This window comes from Ranitomeya variabilis, chromosome 5, assembly GCF_051348905.1.
Source record: "Ranitomeya variabilis isolate aRanVar5 chromosome 5, aRanVar5.hap1, whole genome shotgun sequence".
In the NCBI taxonomy this organism is placed as follows: Eukaryota; Metazoa; Chordata; class Amphibia; order Anura; family Dendrobatidae; genus Ranitomeya; species Ranitomeya variabilis.
In genome coordinates, this window is record NC_135236.1 from 225,308,023 (window position 1) to 225,330,558 (window position 22,536).

At 41.7% G+C, this 22,536-nt stretch overlaps 1 protein-coding gene across 1 annotated transcript in view; it reads right to left on the bottom strand.

Annotated features, from left to right (window-relative positions):
* The window catches only part of MYO1E (myosin IE), a 189,285-nt gene that overhangs the window by 103,647 nt on the left and 63,102 nt on the right, over positions 1–22,536 (bottom strand). The window contains exons 2-3 of the mRNA XM_077263863.1: positions 15,830–15,973; positions 10,836–10,925 (exon numbers count right to left, since the gene is read on the bottom strand). Of these exons, the coding sequence (XP_077119978.1) occupies positions 10,836–10,925; positions 15,830–15,973 (234 nt within the window). The remainder of the gene's footprint in view (positions 1–10,835; positions 10,926–15,829; positions 15,974–22,536) is intronic.

The window sequence follows — 22,536 nt, forward strand, 5'->3', positions numbered from 1 at the left end:
TGGCTAAAAACATCTGCCCCCAGCCACCCCAGAAAAGGCACATCTGGAAGATGCGCCTATTCTGGCACTTGGCCACTCTCTTCCCACTCCCTGTAGCGGTGGGATATGGGGTAATGAAGGGTTAATGCCACCTTGCTATTGGAAGGTGACATTAAGCCAGATTAATAATGGAGAGGGTCAATGATGACACCTATCCATTATTAATCCAATTGTTGGAAAGGGTTAAAAAAACACACACACATGATTTAAAAGTATTTTAATGAAATAAACACAGCGGTTGTTGTAATAATTTATTGTTCTCTCAATCCATCAGGAACACCCTCGCTTGGCAAAATAATAAACGCACAAGATACATACCTTCTGGTGAACCGTCTCGTCCCACGAAGTAATCCATCTGAAGGGGTTAACTAATATTACAGGCAGGAGCCCTGCTAAATGCAGCGGTGCTCCGTGCCTGTAATTCCCCGGCGAATTAATGAAATGTAGGTCATTGACCTACATTTCCTTCAGTCGCGGTGATGCGCCCCCTGGTGGATGTCCTCATATGACCTGGAGCGTGGGAAAAAGTTCCCAGGCTGCAGTTCATGAGAACATCCAGCAGAGGGCGCCTCACCGCGACTGAAGGAAATGTAGGTCAATGACCTACATTTCATTAATTCGCCGGGGAATTACAGGCACGGAGCACCGCTGCATTTAGCAGGGCTCCTGCCTGTAATATTAGTTAACCCCTTCAGATGGATTACTTCGTGGGACGAGACGGTTCACCAGAAGGTATGTATCTTGTGCGTTTATTATTTTGCCAAGCGAGGGTGTTCCTGATGGATTGAGAGAACAATAAATTATTACAACAACCGCTGTGTTTATTTTATTAAAATACTTTTAAATCATGTGTGTGTGTTTTTTTAACCCTTTCAAACAATTGGATTAATAATGGATAGGTGTCATAATTGACGCCTCTCCATTATTAATCTGGCTTAATGTCACCTTCCAATAGCAAGGTGGCATTAACCCTTCATTACCCCATATCCCACCGCTACAGGGAGTGGGAAGAGAGTGGCCAAGTGCCAGAATAGGCACATCTTCCAGATGTGCCTTTTCTGGGGTGGCTGGGGGCAGATGTTTTTAGCCACGGGGGGGCCAATAACCATGGACCCTCTCCTGGCTATTAATATCTGCCCTCAGTCACTGGCTTTACCATTCTGGCGGAGAAAATTGCGCGGGAACCCACGCCAATTTTTTCCACCATTTAACCCTTTATTTCAGCAGCTACAGCGCTGAAATTTTGCACATACACACTACTAACATTAGTAGTGTGGAATATGCAAAAAAAAAAGGGGATATGAGATGGTTTACTGTATGAAAACCATGTCTCATATCATGTCGGGTTTGTGCAGGAGAAATGAGAAGCCGGCAATTGAATTGCCGACTTTTAACACATATCGCGCTGAATGAAATCTAAATACAGAATATATATATATATATATATATATGTGTCTCAATGATATATATAGATATATATATATATATATATATATATATATATATATATATATATATATATATATATATATATATATATATATATATATATATATATATATATATATATATATATACACATACACACTGTATATATGTTTTCCCTAACATTTGAGCACATAAATCCATTAGATGTCGGTTTTGCAAGCCTGCGCGAAAATCTCGCAGTACGGATGCCATACGGATTACATACGGAGGATGCCATGCGCAAAATACGCTGACACACCCTGACTACGGATCACTATTTTGGGAACATTTCTCCGTATTACGGCCGTAGTACGGACGTATAATACGTGGCGTATTGTCTTACGCCCAGTGTGAGGCCGGCCTAAAAAGAACAGATTTGTGACACTGTATAACAATGCATCTATTTAATCGCCAAGGTTTGCCCAAACATAGTATCTGGATCACCATGTCCCTCCTGACTGTCCATCCTTGATCCCTTACAGTTTACACATGGGAGTAACCTACATAAAATGAGGTGACCGCTTATATTCGTCAGACCATGGATTGAAGTCTTGCAGGCCTAAGGCTATGTTCACACGTGTTGGACATCCCAGATGCCGTATTGGTAACAAATCCACAAGGAAACTTACGAGTAACATGTGGATTTCGCTTCAGATTTCTCCCTGCTTCTTTTATTAAGCATTTAATAGGGTGAAAACCGCAATGAAACAGCACAGTGATAAGCATGCTGCAGATATGAAATCCGCACAGGCCTTTCACCTTTGTGCAGGTTTCTCTTTGCAATGTGTGACTGGGATTTTGAAAAGCCATTTCCTCATATTGTACCTTGAATTACTGCGGATTTGCATTGTGGAATGATATTTGCATATTATGCCAATGTGAAAACTGTATAGAGACCATATGTATTAATGAAGCCTCGTCCCCATACAGTTCCCATTACCTGGTTATAAGGGGTTTGAATGAGCAGTTATATTATTGTTATATTATCGGTAATGGACACATCTGTTCATGTAAACTCGCCTCTAGCTGAATATTAAGCATATGCACAATGCCTCTTCAGAGAGGAAAGGGACTTGAACTCTATAGCGCCACCTGCTGGAAGCAGCCATCCTACAAGTCCCTGTCAGATGGCGGTATAAACCTGACCCCGATGCATGGACTGGTGGCTCTCCCGATCTGAGTGTGACCACTTCATGTATCTATGCAGCTGTCACGTTCGGGTAGGGAGAGCCGCGGACAGTCCGAGCATTGCGGTCTGATCTCGGGCCGATTTATTTTGCCTTCTGACTGCGCCCTTAGGGGAAATATTCCTACCCGACTCCCAATATGGCAATCTAGTTTGTTAGCTTCTTGGATCTAGTCCTGCACACAGCCTAGAAGGACTGAAGGTGAAGGAACGTAAACTCACTACCAGAAAAGGCTTGTTAGTAATGGACCTACAGTAATAGTCTGCGCTGTGAGACAGCATTAATGCAGCTAATCAGAATAAATAACCAGGTACAATGGCTTCACAAGCCTGTGCTTTGTGCAACCAGGATAAAAGCCATACACCCATCTGACGTGTCGGCCCTCACATGATCAGGATGTACACAGATCTGCCGCCACTAGCCTATTCTGAGGAAGTGGCAGCTGGATTTCATTGGACTCATTGTACACTCCGTTTGATTCATCTTTTTTTTTTCTAAACTGACTTTTTTCCTTTTAGTGCAAAGCGCTAACAAATAATAAATATGTTTGATCGTGGCAATAAATAGATCACTCTTTGTTTCTGCTCATGAACAAAGTGAAATGTGGACGGTAATCTAGAGCAGATTCCTCATTTGTGACATCTAAGGGCTTTCATGTTAGACACACACACTGATATTGTGGTATTCTTTACTGTAAGCTAGATAACATATGCGTAGTGGAGTAACAGAGAAATAAGCCCTTCTATGCAATTTGTTTGATCAATATATGTGAATGCAGTGGACCATGTATGCCTTGTAACCAGGGATATGTAGGGTCTGAAATAGTCGAGTTATCAGTACAGGGTGGGCCATGTATATGGATACACCTAAATAAAAGGTGAATTGTTGGTGATATCAACTTCCTGTTTCTGGCACGTTGGTATATGGGAGGTGGAAAACTTTTCAAGATGGGTGGTGACCATGGTGGCCATTTTGAAGTCAGCCATTTTGGATCCAACTTTATTTTTTCCAATAGGAAGAGGGTCATGTGACACAACAAACTTATGGAGAATGTCACAAGAAAAACAATGGTGTGCTTGGTTTTAATGTAATTTTATTCTTTCATGAGTTATCTACACGATTCTCTTTGTTTACAGCCATTGACATGTCGCAGAGGTTAACATGTGAGGAGCGGATAGAAATTGTATTGATGTCTGGTGAACGCAGTACCTGGGTCATTGCTGCAGATTTCAATGCAAGACGCCCTACGCAAGAAAACTGTCACCATTCCCATACTATTTAGGTGTATCCATATAAATGGCCCACCCAAAAAAGTTTGCCTCATCACTGAACATAATGTTCTGTGTAAACTGAGGGTCCTGTTCCAATTTTTGTTTTGCCCATTATGTTCCATGATGGGGCAAACTTTTTTGGGGGCCCATTTATATGGATACACCTAAATCAAATGGTGAAATCAGGACCAAAGCACAGATTAAAAGAAAGAAAATCATCCAGACATGGAACCATATAAAATTATTGTATTTTTCTGTATTATCAGATGTTAAAAATAAATTAAACGGTTAAAAATGGTCCCTGATGAAGGAAGTTTAACTGAAACGCGCGTTGGGGTGCACGTGTGCACACAGATTTGGAGTCCCCTCAAGGGATTTCGCATATTATATGTGCTCCGATATTAAGGTTACTGGCATTTTCCGATTGTAGAACTTGCACTGGTCCTGGATCTCATTGCACCTTTAGCACTCTAAATTTGGGATTTCCCCCCTTATTTCTACACCTGCACTTGGTGCACTTATATAATTATAATTGTTATACTCATTCAATTTCACATTTTTTATTCTTTTACTCAGTATATTTTTAATCAGTCAATGAGATTTTTGTCTAGTATTTATAATATATCTAAAAAAAAAAAAAAAAATTGTGTGCACATTGTGTTTTTTTTAACCGTTTATTGTATTTTTCTGTATTATCAGATGTTAAAAATAAATTAATTTTATATGGTTCCATGTCTGGATGATTTTCTCTTTTAATCTGTGCTTTGGTTCTGGTTTCACCTTGTCACGAAGTGGTCACCACTTGCTTCCTGCCACACTCTTGGCATAATAAAATAATATAATTATATAAATTAATACAATTTCTGAAGTGGCTGTTATTTTGAGAGTTGTGGTATTAGTTACTAAATCAAATGGGAATGGTGACAGTTTTCTGGCGTAGGAGTCTTGCATTGAAATCTGCAGCAATGACCCAGGTACTGCGTTCACCAGACAGTTTCTATCCGCTCCTCACGTGTTAACCTCTGCGACATGTCAATGGCTGTAAACAAAGAGAAGCTTGTAAATAACTCAGGAAAGAATAAAATTACATTAAAACCAAGCACACCATTGTTTTTCTTGTGAAATCATCAATAAAGTTTGATGCGTCACATAACCCTCTTCCCATTGGAAAAATAAAGTTGGATCCAAAATGGCCTACCCTCAAAATGGCCGCCATGATCACCGCCCATCTTGAAAAGTTTCCCCCTCCCATATACTAATGTGCCACAAACAGGAAGTTGATATCACCAACCATTCCCATTGTATTTAGGTGTATCCATATACATGGCCCACCCTGTATATATTAGGACACTAAGGTCCTGAATCAAAGCTCTTGCTGGTGTAAAAGCATTAAAAAAACACCGGATTACGTACCGGTAATGCTCTTTTATAGAGCCACAACAGCACCCACTTGAGAGAGGGGATCCGCCCCTAGGAACAGGAAACCCTATGGAGAGATAAAAGGGGCGGTCCCCCTCGCTCCCACAGTTGGGTTACAGAGATTGCGAGGAACTGCCCACCAGATTTAGTAGGCAATTTGATATCAGCTTTTATCATTAGTTAACTTAGTATGGCTAACTACAAGAACAAAAAAACACCCTTAATCGTGCTTTTATAAAAATAACTTAATAGGGTGGGAAGTAAAGGGGTGCTGTCGTGGCTCTATAAAAGAGCATTACCGGTACGTAATCCGGTGTTTTCTCTTCGCCACGACAGCACCCACTTGAGAGACTTTCAGAGATAGTCATTTGGGAGGGATCACAGTGTTAAGAACTGATCTACCAAAGGACAGGTCAGATGAAGAAGACAAATCCAATCTATAGTGATTATAGAATGTAGTGGGAGAAGCCCAAGTTGCGGCCTTACATATCAGTTCTATTGGAACTTCTGCTCGCTCGGCCCAGGATGATGCTATCGCCCGAGTGGAGTGTGCTTTTACAGTCTCAGGCGGGTTCTCCCCTTTGGATGAATAGGCCAGACATATTGCATCCCGAATCCACCGAGATAAAGTGCCCTTCGTGATTCCATCTCCTTTTCTATGGCCCTGGAAGGAAATAAAGAGAGCCCTGCTCTTCCTCCAGGCGCTAGTTCTATCTAAATAGGCTAATATGGCCCTCCTCACATCTAATGTATGGTATTTTTGTTCTTCCTGATTCGTAGGGTTATCATAGAAGGAGGGAAGAAAAATTTCTTGTGATCTATGAAATTTAGTGCATACTTTGGGTAAGTAGGAAGGGTCTGTTTTTAGGACAATTTTGTCTGGAAATATAGACATAAACGGTGGATCTATTGACAGTGCCTGTATGTCGCTTACTCTTCTAGCTGATACCAAAGCAACAAGAAGAGCTGTCTTGATGGAAACATGTTTTATGTGAGCTGAATGTAGTGGCTCAAAGGGGTGGTCTGTTAGAGCTTCAAGGACTAAATTAACATCCCAAGGTGGTACATGGGGAATTTGGACTGTCTCTGACCTTTGGCAAGCTGCGATAAACCTGGCTACCCACCTGTCACCTGCAATATCGTGACCATATAATGCACCAAGCGCAGAAATGTGTACTTTTAAGGTACTGACTGCCAGACCTAAATCGCGCCCTTTTTGAAGAAATTCTAGGACCATAGGGATCTGAATCTCGTTTGATAGTGCTGTTGGGTAGAGGTTTAAGAATTTTTTCCACACTCTCACATAAATGGATGTGGTAGATTTTTTCCTACTTAGTAGCAGAGTGTCAATTACTTTGTTAGAAAATCCTCTCATTTTTAGCAGCCGCCTCTCAAATGCCAGGCTGTCAACCGCAGTCCCTTCACCTGAGGGTGGTTGAAGGGGCCTTGGGAGAGCAGATCCTGATCCTCCGGAAGGATCCACGGGTCTGAAATTGACATAATTCTCAGCCAGGAGAACCATGGCCTCTTGGGCCAAAATGGAGCTATTAAGATCACATTTGCTCTGTCCTCCCTTATCTTCCTGATCACCGTTGGAAGAAGTATTAGTGGGGGAAAGGCATATGCTTTCTGGAATGTCCATGGGACTTGCAGAGCATCGAAGATATCTGGATTGTCGGATCGGAACAATGAAGCGAACCTTTTGACTTGTCTGTTGTGTCTCGTCGCAAAAAGGTCTCTCGGGAGTACCCCATTTTTTGATTATCATTAAAAAGATACGACGGCTGAGAACCCACTCTCCTTGGCGGAGAGTGTGGCGGCTGAGGAAATCCGCTTTTGGATTGTCGACTCCTCTTACATGCAGTGCTGATAAGGATAGGAGGTGCTCCTCTGCTATGGATAGAATGTCGCCGGCTATACACATGAGAGCTTCTGATCTTGTTCCCCCTTGGTGGTTTATGTATGCCACCGCTGTCATGTTGTCTGAAAAGATTCTTGTATGCGTTCCGTGTAACTGCGGAAGAAATTTACATATGGCATGAAAGATAGCCTTCAGTTCTTTTTGATTAGAAGAATCATTCGATTCTCTAGGAGACCACAGACCTTGAACTATTTGATCTCCTAAGTGTGCTCCCCAACCACTAGGACTGGCATCAGTAAAGAGTGTTTTTGAAGGTTTAACCACCCAGGGAACCCCACTGGTAAAATGACTCTGGTCTAACCACCAGGTAAGAGAATCTACCACGTCAGATGGTAAAGATAACCGACTATCCAATTGGCCTTGTAACCTCTCTTCTTCCTGTAGAATTTTATATTGTAATTTTCTACTATGGAATTGGGCCCATGGGACAGCCGGGATACATGATGTAAAGGAACTAAGAAGGGACATCCCTTCTCTTAGGGAAATTAGGGGTTTATTAAACACCGATTGTACCTTGTTTATAATTGCTAATTGTTTAGAGTCGGGAAGAAAGCACCTTTGATTTGTAGAATCTAGAATAAGCCCTAGGAATGTTTGTCGAGTTGTGGGGGACAACCTGGATTTCTCCCAGTTTACTAACCACCCCAATTCCTGTAGGGACGAAATTGTATCAAGTACTCGTTGATGGCATTGGGAAAGAGAGTTGCCCACTATAAGAAGGTCATCTAAATATGGTATTACAAGAGTGTCTTTTAATCTCAAATATGACATTACTTCTGACATTAATTTTGTGAAGACTCTCGGAGCTATCGATAGTCCAAAGGGCATTGCTGTATATTGATAATGCCTTATCTGACCTTCCATTATAACTGCCACCCGTAGATATTGCTGATGTTCAATGAAGATTGGTAGATGGTAATACGCATCTTTAAGGTCAAGTACTGCCATAAAGCAATGGGGAAACAGGAGCTTTATAGTTGATCGTATAGACTCCATTTTAAAGCTTTGGTTTTCTAAAAAGACGTTTAGTCTTTTCAGGTTAATTATTGTTCTAAATGATCCGTCTGGTTTTGGAATCAAAAATAGAGGGGAATAAAAACCCCTTCCTTTTTGATGAGAAGGGACTTCCACTAGTACCCCTTTGGACAGGAGATTTATTATTTCCTGTTCCAAGGCCTCTTGTTGTGAATGAGACTTTAAGGAAGTCAATAAGAATGAGTCCGGAGGGACTCGGGCAAATCTTAATTTAAGACCCGTAGATATAAGGCTAGTTGCCCATGGATTGGAAGTCATTGTCAGCCATTGTGAAGTGAAGAAAGACAACCTACCACCAACGGGTAGATCTGTCCTAACGGGTTTTATCCTCAGGTTTGAATGGACGTTTTCCGAAAAACGCTCCTTTCTGCTTAAAGTCTTTATTAGCCCAGCGGTCTTGGTTTTTATAGTCCTTTCTTCTATTAAACGTGGGCTTACGGAACGCTCTCCTCCACCAGTATCAGCGCAGGCGCCGTCCTCCTCCTGTTTCACCCCGGAAGTTACGATCTGCTTCCGGGGGATAGTATACCGGACCCACGCTGCCTGCGCACCATGAGGGATGGCGCCGCAGGATCTCCTTACCCCAGCGATTTGGTCCATGCAGGTCTGCTGCGTGGATCTCCATGAGCCAGGCGACTCCCCGGACCTGGCCTCACAGTACCTGCCAGCAGAGGGGGGAAGCTGCCATAGGACCCCCGACGCTGCTTCCAGCTTCTGGAGCCCTTGCCGTCCCATAAAGGTAAACTGCGCAAGCGGCATCCAGGCTGGGCATCCTCTTCTCTCCAAGGGTCTCCCGTAGGAACAGGAAACCAACTGTGGGAGCGAGGGGGACCGCCCCTTTTATCTCTCCATAGGGTTTCCTGTTCCTAGGGGCGGATCCCCTCTCTCAAGTGGGTGCTGTCGTGGCGAAGAGAAAAAAAGTAGCTAAGTTTTGACACAACCCAGAGCTTGCCAGTAAGACATACTGAAATTGTTCGATTACTCTGCCATCGTCCAGGAATTCAAATGCCTTGTACAGAGAAAAATTTGCACACAGAGTCAATACGAGAGCGGTCATGATTGACACAAGCGGTCCACAACTTTGAGGCTGCATGATCAAATGAAGCCATGGCGCCCCAGCCTTTATATAGTGTATATGATGTGTATATTCAAATTATTTGTATCCATCTGTATTTAGCGAGGACCTGTCAGTGGAGTTATACTGCCAGATCCAACATGAATCGGACACTTATTTCAGGTATGTCTGCTTAAGGGCGCAGTCAGACGGCTGTATAATATGGACGATGATCGCACTGCAGGGCATGGACTGCCCGGCGTCTCTTCTGACCAGAGTGCGACAGCTGCATAGAAATATATGCTGCGCCCTTACACCAAAACGCTGTGGAGTTGAAGAAAAAAAACAAAAACGAAAAAAAAAAAAACACAATCCAAAAGCAATAGTTGAAGGCCAGCTTTCACAATAAGTCTGAGGTAAGGTCCCAGCATTTTCTCCCTGACCGCACTCCATGACTAACCTCTTATGGCCATGTGCACATGTTCAGGGTTTGCAGCTGATGTTTCGGCTGCAAATTCGGATATTGGCAGGAAAAACGCTGCACAAAATATGCATTTTTTTATTCATTTTTTTTTTTTTCAAATTCATCAAAATGTGTGAAAAACACTGCAAAAATGCTGAAAGGATTAACTGGCTGCAGATTAGAAACTGCTTAAAATCTGCAAGGAAAATAAGCAACATGTGCTTGAGACTTCCGAAGTGTCATGCTCTTTGCTGGGACAGGTATACTGTATTTAACAGCAAAAACCTCATAAATGAACATGGCCCATGTACAGGGAGAGATCCATCAGTCATGGGAGGCGTGGTAGGGGGACGCCACTAGTGACCGGCCTCTGACTAGTCATCGCACAGTCAGCTTAAAGCAGGTTTTCTCAGAAATGCTGCAGGTTCAGGCAGCATGACCCACCTGGCAGGTTCCCTTTAAATATTATAGATTTCTATTATCAGTCTGTATGTAGACTGATGGTCTTACATTTTCCTGGTCTGTCGACTACAAACATTTATAGATGGCATCAAGGGTATGTGCACAATGTCTTTCAGGTGAGCGACCATGCAAAATTTTTCAAAAAGGTTCTCCTTTTTTTCCTATAGCATCTTTCTTAGAGATTGGTTTTGTCATTTTTCAAGCAAAAACATTAGAAAGGATTAAATGTCCAGGTGTCTTTCAAATGGAAGTCAAAGGAAAGGTGTCTGAGCGTCGCCAGAGTGGAGGCGGCCTGCATACTCGAACTGCTTGGCGTCTTTGGAAACCTGCAGTGGTTAAGACACTCCGAAAAACTGAGCATATGAACAACACATAGTTTTCAGATAAAAATACATATGTTCATTCTTTTGAGGGTTTCCTGGGCCCTTTTTCAGGCTTTTTTTAATAGTAGAATTACCTTGTATTAAAAATGGACAAAAATAAATGTCTACAAAATCATAATCTATACCATACTTACAGCTCCTTGGTACATTTCAATCTCCTTTTCTCCAAAGTAAGGCATTTGTTTAAATGGATTCACAGAGATCAAGACAGGTCCAATGTATGTCTGTGAGAGGTTAAGGTCAAAAAGTTAAAACTGATAATTGTTGAGAAAAATGCCAAGTTCAATATGTTGAACCTCCAGAGCGCTGCAGCACGCTCAAACAGCTGACAGGACACAAAAGGGAAGAACAGCTGAGATTTAATCATGGTAAAATCCCTGTAACGCGGTCAGCCATTTTCTCTTGTTAATGCAGCTTCGGCACACTAACCAGCAATTCTGTCCATAAAATATCTGCTGGTGAAGGAGCATAAGACCAGACCTAACCATCGGCTCCTCCACTTGTAAGTCACCTCACTTGGGACAGTATTACAGTATTTTCATTCATATGCAAATTAAGTGTTAAGTGCTCTGGGCATGACAGAGCACTTCCTGAGATTCTGCCTATAAAGGTTGTTTCCAGCACCAGCTTATTTAGATTGATAAGCCAGTGTGATGACAGGGACCAGCAAAGGAAATCCGATAGCAAGCCATCAAGCAAGTTAAAGCGGCTGGTGCTGGGTGGGGATAACCTGGGGAGGAAGTGGCTAGTTAGTGCTCAGTCACGCCCAGAGCCTCACTTGCTTCTTAATTAAAATACTATTTTCTTGGGACTGCAGCAACATATAGATGCCGAGGAGTTGAAGAATTTACATTTAAAAAGAAAAAAAAAAAATCTGCATGCCCATATAAGTGGTTGGGTGTGGGGGATTGATCTCACCGACAGTCTCCCTCTATAAAAAGGCATGGCCTGAGAAAAGTCTCTCCCCAAAGTCTACAATTTTTAAGCAACACAAGAAAACCCACTATGCTTCACTGTACAAGGTTCAAAAAAAAATAATTCAGATTTGCTAGAAAGCCAGCAAAATGGCAGCCACTTAGCCCAGATGAAACCAGCCAACAAAGGGTAAAAAAACCAATCAAATATACTCAAACCCCACAAATTCTCAGTCCTCCACTCACTCCAGAGGCGCAGCTCAGGCTACCGGTTTCACATTTTGCTTCCAAACCCTACTAGACTGAGGCACATTATGAGGCCTTAACCTGCGACGACTCGCCTAGTCACTTGTGTATTGAGGCCTAGGTGGCAGATGCACCATTGAAAAGACGACCGTATCCAAAGCTGCGTGTTCTGGAGCGAGCGCAGGACAGGCGATAAGTTGTGGTGACAGACCAGTGGGTGATATTTTTGTGGTTTTTAACTCCTTCATTATGTTTTAGGGTCCAGGAAACTTAAGATCATAAGTGGCTTGTTTTCATGGCAATCAGGACATTTGGTTCACAGTGAAAAAATATGATGAACTCAAATTCAGCCATGGAAATTTGATTTTCATCTGCCAAATCCGAATACCGGCACATTCGCTCTCCTACACTTCGCTATAGCCAAGATATGACACAGTTACACGGGCTACTAGCTTACACAGAAATAATAATCATAGCTTGTACTACTCTTATGTATATGCTTGGCACACACATTAAGAGCATTTCAAGAAGTACATGTGGGCTGCACACAGCAGGGGTGATGTGAACAGAACCTTACTGCCCAAACGACAGTCCCTAAGCAGGCCTTCTATAATACCGTGCCATAAGGCATTGCATGGCGAGGGAAATACAGGAACTCAGCAGTTTTCAAAAAATGTACACAGCATTGAAAAGAAGAAGTACAAAGAATATGGGACAATAAACTTCAAACTAAAATGAATACATTGTATAAATATATACATTGTGACAAAAAAAGGAACAAAGCCTATACAATGTAACGCTTGTCTTATTGCCATATGGTAGTAAACTTCATAGCCTTAAATATCACATATACAAAGTCTAAAATGCATGGTGTCATGTAAACTATGAGGAGGTTGTGCAACATTTATGGCCAATAGGTCACTCCGAAGAGAGAAGAGACTTATGGACACTCCGCATACAGAACATGCGCTTTTACTAGAACATCCTTCATTGATCGTGTAACTGTTTATCTACAAGCTGTCCTATTTGATCGTGCGGGGAATAATCCCAGCCTTAAGCGGCACCATTTAGCACTCATTCATGACTGCTCATAAACAATCGGTTCATTCAAGGTCTACTGGACGCTACGCTAATCCTTTGTGGGTTCTAACACCACATTAGTGGAATGTCCCTGCTTCCACCACCAATTATTCACTGGTCTACATGTATACTACATCACATGTAAATCCCCAGGACAGTTACTAAAGGGGTTTTCCAAGATCTGACACTATGCGCACTGACTGGACTGCTGAAATCGTGGCAGTGTGTGATGTGCTCACTGTCAGGATTCCTCTATATTCCCCGTGTGAGTGGGCAGTCATGTTCTAATGAGAATCTAGTAGGCATGTGACAGCAACTATGTAAATTGCATACTTGAGATCACATGACTATTCCTCTTCAGAATGGGCAGAGGGGCATCATGACAGTGTGAACATTACACTGCCATGATGAGGAAGTTTGCATTCACAGACTGCAGACATTTATTCTTGGCCCGGAAACTTTTTAAAAAGCAGGATATTCTAAGACTAATGGTTCACTGCAGTGGTCACTTGGATAGGGTTTTTTTTTTTTATACTAGAGAATAAACTCTAGAAACATCACCTGCCAGAACATAAAAGATTTTCCATTCACAAAAGGCTACACAAAGCTATTCTTTTCAAACCCAATGGAGATTAAAAAAAAATGTATGGGAATCTTTAATGTGAAGGGAAACAGAAACCGTGACAATTCCGCTATAAAATTCTGCTGAGTTCAAAGGTTTTGGTAGTAAGATTTACAAGGCAGAAGTAGTATGATGTGCTTTTTTAACAATCAAACTAGCAGGTTTCAATATTTAAAATACGGGATGCCAATACGATGGAGATTTATTATTTGCCAAGTCTGAAAGTTGCTTACTCCTATCTTTAGCAGTGATCACCAATTCCTAAGATAGACGTTAATTTGCTGATTTAGTGGGGGTTCAACTGCTGGGACCTCCACAGATTCTAAGGGTCTCTGCAGAGCCTCATCTGAATGGAGCGCTGGTTGGACACCCACCACCACTGCTCCATTCATTCTTTATGGGAGTGTCAGAAGAATCTGAGAACTGTGCTTGGCCATCTTATGCAGTCCCATAGGGAATGAATGGAGCTGGGGTGCGCAAGTCCATTTAGATGTAGCACTTCAGAGCAGTGTTCTTTGGAGGTGGTATGACTGATAGCACCCCCACCAATCCAATCAGCAATTTATCCCCTACTTATATATAAAAGATGAGAAATCATTAAGATGAGAATAACCCTTTAAGTGCAATCTATACAGTTTGCGACTTCGTAAGGCCGGTTTCACATGTCAGTGACTCCGGTACGTGTGATGTCAGTTCTCACGTACCGGAGACACTGACACACGTAGACACATTAAAATCAATGTGTCTGCACATGTCATTGATTTTTTGCGGACCGTGTGTGTGCAAAACACGGAGACATGTCAGTGTTCGTGGGAGCGCACGGATCACACGGACCCATTAAAGTCAATGGGTCCGTGTAAAACACGTACCGCACACGGATGCTGTCCGTGTGCAGTCCGTGTGCCGTGCAGGAGACAGCGCTACAGTAAGCGCTGTCCCCCCAGCTTGTGGTGCTGAAGCCACCATTCATTTCTTCTCTCCAGTGAACACTGCTGGAGAGAAGGAATGAATAATCATTGTTTTTTTGTGTTTAAAATAAAGATGCTTGTCACAACAACACCTCCCATAGGGGTGGAGCCGCATATTCATCACTAATGAGCGGCACCACGTGACCGCTCATACAGGAAGAAGCTGCGGCGCTGAGAGGAAGCATCGAGGGAGCCGGGTGAGTATTTTATTTCCAGCGGGCGGGTGCACAGGTGGTGGGAGGGGGGTGGTGACAAGGATCTTTATTTTAAACACAAAAAAAATTAAAAAAAATGATTTTTCATTCCTTCTCTCCAGCGAACGCTGCTGGGAAGAAGGAATGAATTCCGGCTTCAGCACCAGATGCAGGGGACAGCGCTTATCTCTAGCGCTGTCTCCTGCACGGTCCGTGTGGTACCCAGTCGGCACACGGCTGCCGCACTGATGTGCCACGTGAGCACATGGACACGGATAACTCCGGTACCGATTTTTCCGGTACCGGAATTATCTGGACGTGTGAGACTGGCCTAAATGTGTATAGAGGAGAATACATTTCTAACACATATTGGTCAAGCATACAGGAAAAGGGTGTCATTCAGTTTGGCCAGTGTACATCTAAGGGCACATGGCTGTATGCTTTGGAATGTTTTCTAGTGAATATACTGACTATGAACCACAGCATGGGGTGAGCAGAATCCTATTGAATATTATAGACTGCAGATTAGTTTGCATGATAGCAATAATTTTATATGATATTAGTTGCAATTTAAAACCAGACGTTTCGGTGGCACCGGCTGTGAAGTTTGAAAGAAGAACTTGGAGTGTGTTGGGCAATGGAAGGGGCAGAGTCTTAGACAGCACAAAGGATATCTGCCCCCAACTGTCCTGCCCCACAGTTCATGGTGTGACCCTGGTCAGCCAAATTCAGCTAATACATTTTAACCTAAAAAAGTCACTTTGATTTTCTACAAAATAATATGGTAAAAAAATATCTTTGGCAAACCTGGGTGATCCTGTGGTGCCATTACCCGAGCTACTAAATACCATCATATAAGCATTTACATACTCCTATAAAATGTAGATGCAGAAAATGTAGCACAGTAATGTAGACAAACAGTAAAGACGACAAAGTTATTAGCTGGGGAGTTGAATTTCCCGAGACTACATCTGACATCATTAGACCTTCGCAAATCGACTCATCTCCAGGAATTTGATCATTTAGGAGGAGATCTCACATTTTTTATATCAGAATTAGTTTGTGGCTTCATAGATCTGATATAAAACGCAGTGGAAAGGATACAAAGATGAAATCATCCATATAGCGCTTTTTCAAGTTTTCCACTATAGAATCTTCAGTAATTTTGGACAACAGGACCATATCATCCACTCCGCTGTGCTTGACATTGTGGCTTTGCCAGTGGTATCTGTAATGTCCTTTGCTGCCCTGAAAATAGAAGAAAAACAGTAGTTGAGATAAAAGCCCTACAGTAAATCAGACATATCGCTTTTGTAGCAGTTTTGACCCAAACCCTGGAATGGACATCACAAAGAAAAGGAAGCATTAGTCTTATTTATTCTACTCTAAGTTTTACTCTAACTATAAAAAAAATATATAAAACATGAAAATGGTGATTAATTATATTGTTTAAGTCCTCCATACAGATTTTTCCTATATTCACATATGACTCTTAATGAAATAGAAGTGTAGTGGAGCAATTACTACATGAAATAACCATGTTTTATCATTTCTAAGGCACCACGAACCTCTGAATGACCAATAAAGAACTGTCAATTGCTGTTCTCTTTTGAAATGCTTAGAATATTTTGAGATTTAAATGTAGGAGTTTGGTACGAGAAAGTTAGAGAATGAAAAAAAGTGACAATTTTTAAAACAATGTATGTTCTTTAGACTAGGACTATTACTCCACCAAAATCGTAACAGCCTAGCCAACGTCAGCGGAGGTGTGAAGGGTAACTGGAGAAACTAACTCCTTTTAGTTTTTGGTTGGCCTCTTATTACTAGTGATAGAACATCTATTTTATACCACAACACGGTTTTAATTTTGGCCAAAGCTCATTATTTTGGGAGCATTCTGCACTGACCATGACACAGACACTGGGGAAATATCCATCGTTGGATTCACTTTCTGGAATACTACTTTAGGCTATGTGCACAGGGAGCGGCAGGTCTGTAGGGTTCTAGTCCGGTGGCCACAGACTACAGATGTCACTGCCGCACCAGGGCCATGCAAGTCTTTCAACTCTGAGAACTACACATATTAATGATGATTTGCCAATCTTAACATCCATTTAAAAGAAACTTTACAGCAGATTCATGCCGTCCCATCTATGGGAACATGAATTGGCCATGTATGCTTTAGTCTTAATGCTGCGGCGTCTCGGAGAAGACATCCTTTGAAAAGCCAATCTGGGAATATGCGTCTCGATGACTAGTCCAAGTCCAGTCACTGACAGCTTCTCCCCACTTAGCTTTGCCTAGACTACCAGGTCTCTCCCGATTGGTGTACAGGGATAGACCTGTCAGTTACGTTACCTTTACTTTATGAAGTTACATAAACTACACAACCGCCAACTCAATTACATGTATGCCAAAAGTATAATCCACATGTAACTAGGAGCTAATGTGGCACATTTTATTCTACAATCAGCAGCAAGATTTCCCATGTAGCACACAGACTGCACTAGATTTGCAGCAGAAAAGTCACACTACATGTACCCGCATACATAGCCTCAACGCATTTAATAATAAAAGCTGCATGTATTATTAAATACATCTCTTGGACCTAATTATGCTGGTGTACTTTTTTTTTTTTTTTAAAGATTTCTAATGTCAGTTTATATGGATACTGTATTACAAAGAGGGAAATATGTAACAGTGGATTTTGCTATGGAAATTCCACACAAAATATGGTATGTACCCTTTCAGGGCTCACTCAGATGCCTATGTAAATCTATCCGAGCACAGACTGCAATGCACGGACAGGACGCAAGTCTCCTGACTTGAGTAGGACAGCTTCATGTATTTCTGGGGTGGTCACGCTCAGGTCGGGAGAGTCAAACAGTCTACATTGCGATTAGCAAGTATACTCGTTGCTCGGGTTTCCCCCCACCCCCGAGCATGTTCAAGTGGTCTCCCGAGTATTTTGGCGTGCTCGGAGATTTAGTTTGTCGACGCAGCTGAATGATTTGCAGCTGCTAGACAGCCTGAATACATGTGGGGAGTGCCTGTTAGGGAGTCCCCACATGTAATCAGGCTGTCTAGCAGCCGCAAATCATGCGCAGCTGCGTCGACAAAAACTATATCTCTGAGCACGCCAAAATACTTGGAGACCACCCGAGCAAGGAGTACACTCGCTCATCACTAATTGCGATCTATGCTGGGACCAAATTGCAGATGTCTGAAAGAGCCCTGAGGTTTCATGCAAAACAAGTCCTTATTCATATAAACCTGTGTGATTTCACTTTCCACTTCATAATACAATAGGGAACTAAGCAGGTGATAATTGGCTCTATAACTTTGCAGCCATGTGTATGTCCAGACAGGTATTAAATTTGCAAATACCCTCTTCAGAGAGGAAAAAGGTTTTGCACATGAACTCTAGTGCCACCTACTGGAAGTAGCAATAAAAAAAAATGGCAATATCAACCATTTAATGAGCCTTGCCAAATGAAAGAATAAGCGCCAAACCAGAAACTCCTTTTGGGGACACGTGTTTTGGCCGGTTTGCCTCTCATCAGCATAAAGCAGGAGTTGTGATTTGGGTGGAAGAGAGGCCTCTGACAGAGGGTCTGAGAGGTAATGTTTCTACTAGAGCTGCTTAGCACTCTCCACAAGGCGAAACGTTACCCGTTACAATCCAGGTAGGTATCAGTGATGCCAATCCTGCTTTGCAGCCAGCCAATGTGAAGCTGGTGGTGGATGTCGATCATGACCCGGGTCTATTCTTGGGAATCAATGCACTGCTCTATTAATCTTAGCTCATTTACATAATGAGACATAAGTTAATTCTTTTATTATAATTATTTCTAGAAATTAAATGTGTGTTTAGCAGGAGCTTGGGAGCAGACCGGTTCATTTTAAATTAAAAAGGAACAATCTGGTAGATGTGCAGTAATACCAGGTGTAGATCCATGCAGAGATCACAGATATTACAGCAAGGGATCGCAGCTGATTTTTCTTTGAGGTAAAACATTGCTTAAAAACAGAGGGAAATGTTTTACCTCACAGAAAGAATCAGCTGTGATCCCATGGTGTAATGTCTGTATACTTTTTTGCTTTCTCCCCTGCCCAGGAGCTGTGGTATGATCAGACCATATTCCTGTACGGCCAGACACGGCCATTACACAGTACACAGCAGGGACACATTAATAAGATTATCTCAGCACAGGGACATTTTATTTAATTACATCCAATTGTGGAACTTATTTTAATTTAATAGATCGTAGAATAAAAAGATAGTTCATGGGAAAACTCCTTCAATGATAATATTTTAGTTAAAAAGGTTAGATCATGAGTTAGTGATCAGTGTGGGCACCTCATCAGTTCAGGCCTTATACCTAAATGGGGATGTGCTGAAGTACCAGTTCCAGAACAATGTAGGAATTATAGCTTCTGTGCCTAGATTAAAAAAATATGATATGTAAGCGTGGTTACATCCAGGGATATGCTACAGCGACATCTGCTTCGGTCACCAGGCGCCACTGTATTCAGTCTGTGGGCTATGCTGGTGATGGAAGAGATGTCATGGCCAACAGCACAAGTACTGGACAGCCCGAGATATGGTACTGCCAGGTCTACTGTCCAGCAGGTATAATTATCCGCCTCTTGTGGCTAATAGGGCAGTACCACACCATAATTAAACTCCCAGCATACTGTTGGAGTTGCCAGTTATTCTGCTTGTTTACTCCCTATACGAGTTGCTATTCTTCTGTTAAACTCATCCTGTCCTTGACCCGACTTGTGACCCTGGATATATGTTTGTCTGTGATCCCCCTGACCTTTGATTGTCTGGCTTTGCTTGTCACTAACCTTTTGGTATTAGACCCCAGTTATTTCTCAGACTATGTTATGGCCTTCGGATTCAGTCCCTTCTGTTACTGACCCAGCTAGTCTACTTACTCAGGCTCACTACTGCATCCTGCAGCTACTTCATGGACGCGACCTGGATCTCTGTATGGATTAGAGGATGAAAACCTTGGTTCCTTACGGATCTGCTAGTAGCTGTGGCTACCACTACGTCTGTTCAAGGAAGCCTTTTTAGGAGCTGACAGACTTTACAATAGTGTGGTGTTTAATGATGTAGAAATATTTAAAATAAAAAGGAAGACGAGTTATCAGTAGGAGCGCCATCAGTCCAGCCCCCACTAGATTCATGTATCTATGTAGGGAGGATCTGTGCTTAGACAAATATTAATGAAGCTTTCTTATTGGTATGATTAGCAGTACTCCCAGAAGGCATTCTCAGCAAACAAGACATTTTCTCCCTTGAAAGTGGATCTGTCACCAGATTTTACAATATAAACTGCAAACCTTATTAAACTGGTCTCTTAGACCTGATGACTTTGATCTTCATTTTAATACTAGGAGGAAAACCAAATAAAAATTATAAGTTACAGTGGCTGACTAATCCTTAGCTCTATTTAATAATGAAGGAAATTTGTTAAATCAGGTGACAGATTTGCTTAACAAATTATATCTATGGTATAATTATACAAGCTGTCATTCAGCAAAATAGTATTGCAAACTAACCCTGCTGATGTTTGGTTGCAAAACCTCTTAGCTTTTCCCACCCATCATTAACTGACCACTCAGGTCATCACTCTTTACATAAAAAAAAACCCTCCTAATATACATCTGTCTAATATCCATCTATCTAACTATGTAACATACATATACATGTGTCATGGGGCAGCACGGTGGCTCAGTGGTTAGCACTGCAGCCTTGCAGCGCTGGGGTCCTGGGTTCTAATCCCACCTTGGACAACATCTGCAAGGAGCTTGTATGTTCTCCCAGTGTTTGTGGGTTTCCTCTGGGGTCTCCGGTTTCCTCCCACATTCCAGACATACGGATAGGGATTCTAAATTGTGAGCCCCATCGGGGACTGTGATGATGAGGTGTGCAAACTGTAAAGTGCTGCAGAATATATTGGTGCTATATAAAAAGATCATCTATATATCTATCCTATACTAACCTGTCACTCTGATGTTACTGTACGTGACATGAATTTTATAATTTTATTGTATCCATCAAATATCTATCTGTATAACATCCATCTGTGTAGTGGTACTTTCCTTCTCCACCAGTTAGTGAGCAGTAATCCACAGTGCATTGAAATTTGTACCCATCACGGTCTTCTGCCATTTCCAGTGCTACTCTAGTCCTCTCCATCATCACGTGACCACAGATCTAACTGTTCACCCATTAGTTCTCTTAGCCCACGTTCACAAGTTCAGTATTTGTTCCACTCCTGGTTTTGGATTACAATCAGAGGAGAAATAGAAACCCGTCACCACTTCTGTATTCATCACCCACTCCTGGTTCTGGGTTACAGATACAGATGTAAAATACTGACCAAATACAGAACATGTGGACATGGCCTTAGAATAAGGTTCTCAGACTTTCAATGAGATTCATAGACTTGCATTGAGAAATTGATTTCCCATCTACACAAAAGACGCTGTATGAAACGGCTGCAGTCGCATAATCCAGAAGAGGACAGGTGCGGTGCTGGAAACGGCAGAAGACAGTAATGCATGTATTTTAAATGCATACAGTGAACACTGACAGGTTTTTAAAAAAAAACAAAACCCACACCTGAAAAGTTGTACTTTAAATGAGCCAAGCTATTATTATTATTAATTATTATGCTGTGAAGCAGGGATGTTTCCAGTTTCAACCTTCACTATTATTAAAAAGGGATCATCATGGGAAATGTCTTCCAAGAGCTCAATCTAATTGTACTCCATTCTTTCTGATCCTCTAATTTGTAAGCCAAATTGTGATTGTTTCGTCTCATTTCTAACTGTAAAATTATGAAAATTGAATAAAAATTACTGTTATAAAATAAAGGATTATCCAGTTTCTGAAATAAATTAACAGCTACAAATGCTATATTAAAAAAAAACACAAAAAAAAAAACAATCACTACTCACCCTGATCCAGATGCCCCTTGTCTTGGTTTACAAGAAGCCTGCACGTGACTGCTGCAGTGGTCATGTGCTGGCCAGTCGCAAAGACAAGGGGGAAAAGCAGAATTGGAGGTGGTTGGTCTTTCTTCATAATTTTATAGCATTTACTTCTGATTTTATTTAGTTTTGTAGAAACCACATAAGCCTTTAACCTAAACCTGATGTCAGCACTTTAGCAGTGATGACTAGTACATTTTTTTGTAACATCACATCTAGGATATAGTAGATAAATAATATTCAGCAACTGCGCAGTACTACAGTTACAGAATCTCTAAATAACTTAGAGGCTATAAAAAGTAATAATGGTGATTACTGTGGAATAATGAAACCAGTATAAATTCTACCTCCACTTATGGGCAAAGAATGCCTTCAGCACAGTGCAAGATGGCTGCGCGCACATGTGGGGCAGATGTCACATTCTGGTACAAGCTCCACAGACTGGTGATGTGGCTTGTCCTCATTTTTTTATGCTTAAAAAAGACATTTTACCCCAAAAAAGGGAAGAAAAATGCGATAGTAATTCAACTCTTCAATACATTTCCTATTTGAACGGCAGTTTCCTGCATTTCTGCAGCTCAGGAATGTGGGGAATGTTTAGCACCAGGCAGCGCGTTCACATCTACAGCCCTTCTGCCCACAATAGGATATTCGCTTGTTCTCAGAAAAAAAAAAAAAAAAGTATATATATATACACACACACACACACACACACATTTTCTATTCTTTATAAAGCACTAAAACTGAATATTAAAAATGTAAGGCAATTACACTAAATAGATGTACAAGTGCTTCACACC